The sequence below is a fragment of the Montipora foliosa genome, chromosome 1 (genome assembly GCF_036669935.1).
Source record: "Montipora foliosa isolate CH-2021 chromosome 1, ASM3666993v2, whole genome shotgun sequence".
Lineage (NCBI taxonomy): Eukaryota > Metazoa > Cnidaria > Anthozoa > Scleractinia > Acroporidae > Montipora > Montipora foliosa.
The window spans coordinates 3,858,710-3,868,621 of NC_090869.1; the positions used below are offsets into that span (position 1 = coordinate 3,858,710).

A 9,912-nucleotide genomic window follows, 5' to 3' on the forward strand; every position below is an offset into this window, starting at 1 on the left:
TGGATTCTCAATTTCCTTTGCCTTTAAACGCATTTAACCATTACCTCCCATGTCAAATCCAATGACAGGCTGATCTGTTTCTCTCTGAAAAGTTGTCATTGCATAACCAACCTGAGCAGACAAGAAGCAATAATTTTTAGAGATAAATAGGCTAAAATAATGGTTGTTTCCTCAAAAACATAAAATATGTTTGTTGTGTATTCACAATATAACTGTGAAGGACTTGATCAAGATGGCAGAACTCTTATTATTCACTGCAAAACTAAAAGCACATGTACAATACCATATATGGTATAGGCATAAATCCATGGGAAGAGTATACACTATTTATGAGTCAATGAGTCAATGAGTCAATGAGTTAGTGCAGTTGACCAAACCATAATGAAAGCTAAAATTTCAGAGAGTGCTTAGGCCTAATCACTGAAATGAGGGCTTAGGTTTAATCAATTAATTATTGCTATATTGACTGTGAGTCTCATTGACTCATTGATTTATTGACTTATAAAACATGGGACCTCCCGTAGGAAACCCAAAGAAAACTCTAACAATCTTAATCCATGAAAACATTCATGGGAAAAACCAAAGTTCTGTAGGAAAAATAGAAACAATAATAATGATCAACAATAATGATAAACAATATTGTTCCCATAATAATTTCCAATTCAAATCCATTTCCTGGATACAAATCTTGATCTGCAAATATTATTATTAAAATCTTCTGACAGAAACCAACGTTCCATTATTTAGCAGTAATTATATCATTGCCAATTTACCATTTTAAATTCTTTGAGAGGGGGGTATTTTTTGTCAAGATGCAAGTTCATTTTCTTGTCATCCAATACACTGTGGTAAATTCATTGCAATGTAACGTTTTTTTCTCACAAACTCACCACTCCCCCTGCTGGTCCAGAAAGAATGGCTCTTGACCCATAAAATCTGTCATTGCAAAGCATATTTCAATACACTGTAATAATTATTTATTCCCAGATCATGATAATGAGAAATGTACATAACTTACATGTACAAATGAATATCTGCAAAACAGTATCATTTTGTACTCACGTCACGTACAGCACTACTTTTTTTAAAATACAGTACCTCGAGAGATTGTGCCGCTTTAACCCCAAAAGGAACAGAATTCCATATAGCTCAGCAACACAATATTAAAAATACTGTGTTGGGCTTTTGTAGAGTTCAGTTGAACTTGAGCTAAACCCTTAAGGGGATTTTTCCCTTGATGAATAAAATTATTTGGTATTATATTAGACAGAGTAAAATCTATCAGTGGCACACTTGTGACGGAAAGGGTGAGGTAACCATCACAACAAGGGCATTCTTAATGCATTTCATCATCTCCGAGTTTTAAACAAACTAAACAAATGGCATTCTTTATCTTCTTTTGTTATCACGGCCATAATTATAACTGATTGTTTGATTCAATCTCAGTTTAATTATTAACCAATATTAATAATTCTGGACATAAGGGCCCTGTTTTCCGACAAATTTCTTGTTCAAGATTGACAATGGCAGTAATATTTCTTGTATTCTGAAGGAGCTGCTGGACTAAAGGGGGTGGGTGCAGGTTTCTGTGAGGACGGGAATGGGTGAGTTGACCATGGGGGGAGGTGGGTTGGGGGGTCTGGATGAAAAAAATTGATCTCCAGATTTTTGATCTTCACAGGCTGGCATCTCTGCAGTTGCACATAATTATATTACAATGAGAGAAATGGCTCATCACGTACTTGGCTACTGGAGTAAGACCTCCATCAGACTGCATAAACAGAACTTTGTTCTATAATTGAGAAAACCAGGAATTAGTCCAAGCTTTGACATATGATTTCTCAGAGGACTGACAAGACCCAAGAAATGTCATGAAAACTATCATAATTGGTAAACATGTAGTGTGGGGCCTGAGCCCAAGTTTAGTCGGACTTGCACAGTAAACTATAAGTCAGACTTGTGTTTCTCGTGTGAGTTTTCAAAGATCTAGTTTTGTTATTGCTTATCTCGTTTGTGTTATAAACAGCTACATCTACTAAGTTCTTTCATGGTACAGTAAATGGAAAATATAGCACAAACCTACAAACCTCAATGCCTTTCTGAAATCCTGCAGTAAAGCCCTGGATGTATTTCTTTATGCAAGGAGTCAAATAGGCATCAGCAGAAGCTATGAAAAAGATCACTTTCATCAAAAGCAAATCTACAGGTAGATTTGAGAGGTTCTGCTCCCCACACTAATTTAGCAATGAAATTTAATGAAGGGAAAGAGTATTTTTTTTCTGTACTTATCACAAGCTCTTATGCAAGCTGGGCCAAAAAGTAAATTGCCTCTGGCCCAAAAGGTATTATTATTATTATTATTATTATTATTATTATTATTATTATTATTATTATTCATCCTTCAAAAGAGAATTTATAGTAAAACTTAATTAACTGTACATGTATATGCCTTCATTGCAGAAGAAACAATACTGTGAGTAAGGGAAATTTTCATGTTGACAAAAAAAACTACCCTAGTTTTTGGCTACAAATACCTGGTTAATCCACTTCTATTATCAAACTTCAAGGAAGAAGTATCATTACAAAAAACATTTTATGGAACAAAATTATGACAAAAGATACAAGGTCTTTGATTCTATAATATATAAAATGTCATATGTGAACTGCAGAATGAACATGAAAGCTTCATAAAATGCAATATACAGATCGAGTTTCAATAAAACATCATTAAATTCACAGCAATGATTACTTTTACCTGTGTATCCTCGAGGTACAATTCTCACCATTGGCATGATTGTTGATGACAGGGACACTTGTTCAAAACCCATCTCCAATGCAATGTCACCAACTTCTTTCTCGTGCACATTGTACCTAGTTTAGTGAGAAGGAGAAAGGGAGCTAAGCACAAGACTCTTTACTCTCTCCAAAACACAACTCACTTGCCCTTACAAGGATGGACTTATTTTCAAAAGGAGCCCCCCTCTAAGCATGCAAGTGTCACGGACAGAAATGTAATGCAACAGTGTTCAAGGCACTACACTATAGCAATGAGGTTATCAAGAAAACCATTTACTTAGCTAAGAGCAACAGGCAGTTTAAAGTTCTGTAATTCCAACAAAAAATATGATTTTTCAAGTTCTTCCCCAACCACAAAAAACATTTCAATTTAGCGTATTTTATATTACAGTAAGAGAAAACAAAAGCAATGCTTTTGCAAAATTTGGGGGGACAGACAAAGAGTATTATGGTATTTTCCCAAGTAGCCTATAGATTTTACTGATCAAAACGGTGCGGTTTACGAATCAAAGGGTTAACACTTCAGCATTGCACAACTTGAGGGGCAAACATCGTGCAACTTGTTGGGCAAGCTTGAGGCACAAACGTTGTGCAACTTGAGGGGCAAACTGATTCTTGTTAAACCTAGAGTGAACACCACCAAATACGGATTAAATACTTTACGGTATTATGGACCAAAAATCTAACTCCCTAACTGACAATCTAAGAACTTCTCGAACCCTAAAAACACGTATCAGAAAGATGACTTTCGACACACGTAACTGACTACTCTATGCAGCTCGCAGCCTTTCCCATCAAGTAGCATGAATATAAAAAAGGTAAAGTCTGCTACGAGCCTAGAAGGCCAATCAGGCTGGTGCTTATCTCTGGTTACTGTAGCATGAAGCGACTAGGAGTATTTCTACTCCCCCCTGGATGGGATGCTAGTCCATTTCTGGGTTACCCCCAGCATTAAATTTGCCGGTACCCATTTATAATACCTGGGTGGAGAGATCGAGGCATCGTGAAAGTAAAGTGTCTTGCCCAAGAGCACAACACAATGTCCCCGGCCAGGACCCGATCCCGGACCACTCGATCCAGAGTCGAGTGCACTAACCATGAGGCCACCGCGCCTCCCATTATAGCAATATAATGTCTGTTTATTCAGTTGCAATAAGTTACATTTTATTGTTATTCTTTTTTTTTTTATTGGACTAAATATTTTACTTTAAACTCAACATAGTAGCTAAAAAAGCTAGGAGTTTAACAAGCTCCCGGTTCTTGAGTATAATAAAGTATGTATGTATGTACAGTGTACTGTGTGTATGTAAGTATGCATCCACTCATTAAAACCATGTCTCCTTAAACCCAAAGTCTCCCAGGAGTGAGACAAAATAGATTTTACTCTGTCCAACACAAGACCATTTTACTAATCAATAGAGGAAGTTCAGGAGTCATTGGGTTCAATTTAAGTAAAAAAATTCCCAGTAGCCTTCAAATAACACTCACATGTAAGAATGCATCAACACAACAGCCAAACTCTTGATTCCTTTGTCGAGAACTCTCTGTTAAATGGTAAATCAACACAACATACAACTAAGACAAAGTGAAACCCTGATTTCTATCACTGGCAAAATCAAGCGTATATTATTAAACTCTGGTAAAATTAATTTCCTTTCGGTTGTTTCCAATTAACCTTTGTCTGTGTTTAAAGAACGTACATGTACCGTTTGCCTTCTGAGCTCCATTTATAAAAAGCCTTTTCCAAAGCTTAAGGCAATCTGTAATTCTTACCATTTTTTATGCAAAAAAAAAAAAACATACATCCTGGGATGGCCGTGAAACACCTTTACCTGAAGATCTATTCTAAGCTGGTCTTTGTCCAAAGGTTCCCACTCTTCAAGCTAACAGAATGAAAACAACAAACACCACAATAATTATTATTTTCTATACAAAGGGTGACATCAATCATCATATTTGTATCACTCTAGTAAATGATCATAATATTATTATTACAGTCGAACCTCGATTATCCGGACTCGCTGGGACCTCAGTAAAAAGTCCGGATAATCGAGAGTCCGGATAATCGAAAATATGAATATTAATAAGACAACAATGTAAACAAAAGAAATAAAGATAGCACATTTTTAATTACAAAAGTCTTCTTCTATGAACTGCCCCTATACTCATGTACACTGTTTATAAATGAAAACCTATTCTGTTATAAATGAAAACCTATTCGTCATTTCTAAAAAAGTGAAGCACAGTAGTTTGCTTTAAAGTCTTATAACGAGATCGCATGACGAAGTCCATCATACGGCGAAGTTGCGTGACTTGAACAGGGTCAACAGTGTTCTGTCTTTCCATCCAGGACAAGCACTTTTTAAAACATTCTGCTGCCTGAGAGAACAGATCGCTTTCGCTTCGTAGACATGCTGTCGTTTGTTGTGACCGTTGCGTGCGTTTACATGACCCACGCTCATCGAAATGATCAAGCATGACATTCCCTTAGCAACAAAACAATACTGAACCAATCAAAACTCAGCTGAATGCATCAGAATGCTCTTTGTCGCCGAGCGCTAAATCTTTTGAAAGCGAAGCGGTAAATGCGCTGTTTTGAACACACTTTTCTTGATTTTAGACACTTTTTACCTCTGAAAGCTTTTGAGATCAAAGCTTATTAATATTCATGAAAAAGTCTGGATAATCGAAAAGTCTGGATAATCGAAAAGTCCGGATAATCGAGGTCCGGATAATCGAGGTTCCAATGTATTATTTTTAATAATTACTGCCCTGCCTTCTCCTTAAGAAAGAAAAGGAAAGGAAAGGAACTTTATTAATTTATTTAGAAGTGTCTAGTCAGTCTGGGGCTGGAGCCCTACACTGTAATTGGGGACACTATAAACTCATCTGACAATCAACAAATTGAGGGGAGGGGAAAACCAGAGTACCTGGAGAAAAACCTCTCAGAGCAGAGTCGAGAACCAACAAACTCAACCCACATAAGATGCTGAGTCTGGGAATTGACCCCACTGGCCACATTGGTGGCAGGCGAGAGCTCTCACCACTACACCATGCAGCTCTGCAAATACAACCCTATTTCTTTTAGGAAGAGAAGTCTTAAGAAGTACTAGCCCTTCATACTGTCCAGTAACCACACCATACAGAGAGACCTAAAATACAATTAAATTAAAATGTGCAATAATTATAAATGTCACATGCCTAGACTTTTCCCTACCTTTTCACCAGTGCTCCCAGTGACAATCTTACAGTTTTCAGGTCTCTGAATTTTACTATCAGGCTGAACCAAAACCAATCTTCCTTTGACGACTATTATGTCCTCATGTAATACTTCTGGGCATATCACTTTCTTTAAATAAAAAAAAAAAATAGGAAAAAGTCGTATCAAAAGTTATGAATTTTGCTACATGCAAGCTACTGGATGAAATTGAAAGGACAGTCATGGTATGGATTAGCATAATTTCTGTACATAAAACAAGCAATCAATATTTTATTTCGGTTGACCTTTTTTTCAGGAAATAGTTTTAATTTTTTGGCAACTGAATTAGTCTTTTCAATTCTTGTATTTTTTTTTATGGGAGCCTTTTTCAATAAACAATACACAATCACAAGTTTACCTGCATATTATTACAGGTTTGACACTCACATTTTTGTCCTCCATTGGTAAAGCTATAGGATATTGTGGCTACAAAGGTTGGATGTTTATACAATTATCCCATTATCCTGCTCATTAAACGCATGATGTTCCATGCACGTTACTAGCTAGCATTGCGAAAGACTTTGGTTCATTAATTTATTGAAATTACTCACCAGGTCAAATATATTAGGTCGTGTCTGGTTGCCAATGTGAAGGAGATCGTGAAATCCCTGGGTAATAACAAGAGCCATTCTCTCTCCTTTCCGTTCCAACAATGCATTTGTAGCCACTGTTGTACCCATCCTAATCCACTCAATATACTCAGGATCTATTGGTTGATCTGCAGGCATTTTGATTCCTGTAACCTGTGAATTAAATAGGCAAGGTGATAAACTATGATGTCATTATCTTCCTTTAGCCAACTGTTATAATATATAAATATTGTTTCCCAGTTTATTGTAACATAATGATTACTTTAACATAATTTGGAGACAGTCAAGTTCAACTAATTCAATTAAATCAATGGTTTACATGTAGTTTTTCACTCTTGTCAACAGACGGGGCAGACATAACCAGCACAACTAGTGATTGGCAATGGTCCACCAACATTAATTTTAACAAAAATTCCATACATGTGCACATATAGGAACTACAATACATGCACTTTGATACTGGGTTGCCACATGGCAATCCAGTCAGAAAATGAGTTGAATTTCTCCGTTTTATTTTTACTGGGTTGCCAACTGCAGTATGGCAAACCAGTTGAAAAATGGGTGTCATTTCTCCATTTTTTTCCCCGTGTCAGGAAAATGGAAATCTGTCTCTCCCCTGCTAAGTATTGGTTTTGTGCCTAGAGTATCGTGCGTGTATCTTTGGTAAGTTTCAGGGGGTAGTGGGCAGTCTTCGGGTAAAAAAATAATTGGAAATGTGACAGTCAAGAATTATTTGAAAGAAAGCTCGTTGTCTGTTTAGCGCTCCATTATTCAACGAAAGGTTCTTCAGAAAAATTTATTTTGTCGCATATGTTAATTAATTTGACATGATTGGGTTTCTTGTTCCCTTCCCCTTCTTCCTTGAGCACCCTCCTCATTCTCCCATCAGCTCTCCCATTCCCTTCCCCTTCGAATTACTGCCACGCAGGCTAGTCATTTACGAACCCCCCTTCCCCCCAAAAGAATGTTGTTTGATACCCCGGTTATTTGTGCTTCTCATAAACAATTTTGCTTTGGGTGGGGAAGGGGCAGGAGTCTTTTAGGGCTTTTATTGTAGTTATTGTCTAATGAACTAAACTTGAGGAACATCTTAACTACTTTTGTCCAAAATTGTAGTTCAAACCACATAAGAAGACGGACGAATACACAACTACACTCAGCCACACAAGCTTAAGGAATTCACATTAATAAACTTTTATTTCCAGGGTTGTATGACTAAGGCAATGTCCATGGTTAAATTATCTTCGCAGATATTTTAGGTGTTTATGATGACCACATTTTAAAGACAACACCAGAATCACGCTTTATTTTAAAAAATCGTGAAAAAAATGACTGAGGCAAGTGCCTCGGTTTGCCTCATACTGGCTATGGCCCTGATTTCCTGTTTCAAATCGAAGAGTTTTTTATTGCTACACAAGTTCCAGGAAGTTCCAAAATAAACTGTGAGTATTGAAATATCAGCCTTTGTTCTGTGACACCGTGGGTTAACTTGGCTTACGAATATAACACTACCCTGTCACCTACAAACACATCCATGTGCTATACAGTGCCTTTCCATATTTTCCACAATAAAATCTCAAATTACTCAAAAAAAAAGCAAAGAAAACCGTCGAGAATCAAGAAATCACACAGTCCTTCGATAAGAAGTTCTTGTTCTGACCCAAAAGCCTCGTTTTCATGCCTTCTGAAGCTAACAGTGCTGAGATATGGGCTCAGCTGTAATAACTCTAGTTCGATTGACCACAACACCACACTGTAAATAGTTTATCCTGAAGTCAAAATAGATACGTTTTGTTTCTGAGGAAAGGAAACAAAAACTAAGTAGATTTATCGTTTCCAGACTGAGCAGGTCTGAGAATGATGAGAAATATGCTGCATTTGTAAGTCCCACAAGAAACAGGAAACAATGTTTAATTATTAAGCAAAATTTGGGTGGACAAACAAAGAGTATTATGGTATTTTCCACATTGGGGAAATTGGATCCTTAGGGTTTTTTCTTTGTTATTTTTGGATTGGCCCAGTTAGCATTACTCCTGGGAAAATCCAGTTTCTGCACCCTTAATACCACCCAACTCAGCACCCCCTGTTTTTTTAATGTTATGTGCCACAAGCAACCCAGTTTACGCTCACGGAGCGTCTAGTTGTGAATGTGATGTAAAGAACAAAATGGTGCAACTGACCACTGAAAGTTAACCTCTTTCATTGGTAGTCCCAAATATTGTGGTTCCTACAGCTCGTTCCTTCTGAATTCAACCGAAATAAGCACCCCTCCAAGGTCATGTGAGTAACTATTGTTCAGTTTGGAAGATCAGAAACAATCATAAATGGGCTCTGAAATTATCCAAAAAATTTTTTTTTTTTTTATTCGAACAGTTTGGTCCGTTTTGGTGGTTTCTAAGATCTTAGATAGGGAACCGTTACTTTAAAGCTTCAATAAATTCATATGCGTGCATGCAGTTGGATGACTTCGGACATTTTTGAGCGGATGGTCTGATAAAAAGAACATAATAAAATAGCCATGTAATACCTGTTCCATAATCCTCCTTATTCCTTCTCTTGGAGCATCAGGATATGCAGGATCAACAGACAATAGCTTCATTACTCTTACTTTTCCGTTTGGACATTCTGAATAAACGTCCGTAAAAGTTCCACCTCGATCTATTGCAAATCTGAACTTTCCACGGAGACGAGATTCTTCTCTCCTCGACATCTGGATATCCTTAGATCCACCACGAATGCATCAACTATTATCACAGTAAAAGTAGTCAAAAATCTACCCAATTACTAGCTGCTTGCTTTCCAAATTGCAAACCTGTTTGGTCGCCACAGCTGGGAAACATGTGGGACAAGTGGTGTGCCCACACGTCAGAACGCACCATCAGGCGTGTGACAAACACGAGATCATGATCACGCAATACTTTTCGCGGGAAAATGGGTAGCAGGCGATGTGTTACGTTTGAAATCTTCATCCAATATTTACGGCTTACAAGGACGGTCTGGTTAGTGATAAGTATTTTGAGGATGAGGGCGTTGTGCCGTTTCTTGACTGCATCGGCAGAGTCCTGGTCCAGAAGGGCAAAACCAGTCGTTTTAGACGAGAAGGCCGAAAATACATCAGTATCTCAAACTACAGGGCCCGATTGTTCAAAAGCCGGTTAAGGGACCGATCGTTAATTACGTCCCAGGGGGGAAGGGGGGGGGGGGGTTCAAAAAAGTGTAGTGTTTCAAAACTGACCCCCCCAAAAAAATTTTGAGGTAAAAATTATA

At 37.5% G+C, this 9,912-nt stretch overlaps 1 protein-coding gene across 2 annotated transcripts in view; it reads right to left on the reverse strand.

Annotated features, from left to right (window-relative positions):
* Window positions 1–9,540, reverse strand: part of LOC137997286 (5-oxoprolinase-like) — a 36,881-nt gene extending 27,341 nt beyond the window's left edge. For both annotated transcript variants that reach the window (XM_068843227.1, XM_068843307.1), the window contains exons 1-10: window positions 9,173–9,540; window positions 6,607–6,798; window positions 6,014–6,145; window positions 4,629–4,679; window positions 4,285–4,340; window positions 2,756–2,871; window positions 2,088–2,167; window positions 1,743–1,792; window positions 891–936; window positions 45–111 (exon numbers count right to left, since the gene is read on the reverse strand). In XM_068843227.1, the coding sequence (XP_068699328.1) occupies window positions 45–111; window positions 891–936; window positions 1,743–1,792; window positions 2,088–2,167; window positions 2,756–2,871; window positions 4,285–4,340; window positions 4,629–4,679; window positions 6,014–6,145; window positions 6,607–6,798; window positions 9,173–9,355 (973 nt within the window). In that variant the 5' untranslated portion in view covers window positions 9,356–9,540. The remainder of the gene's footprint in view (window positions 1–44; window positions 112–890; window positions 937–1,742; window positions 1,793–2,087; window positions 2,168–2,755; window positions 2,872–4,284; window positions 4,341–4,628; window positions 4,680–6,013; window positions 6,146–6,606; window positions 6,799–9,172) is intronic.
* Between the last annotated feature and the right edge of the window lie 372 nt (window positions 9,541–9,912).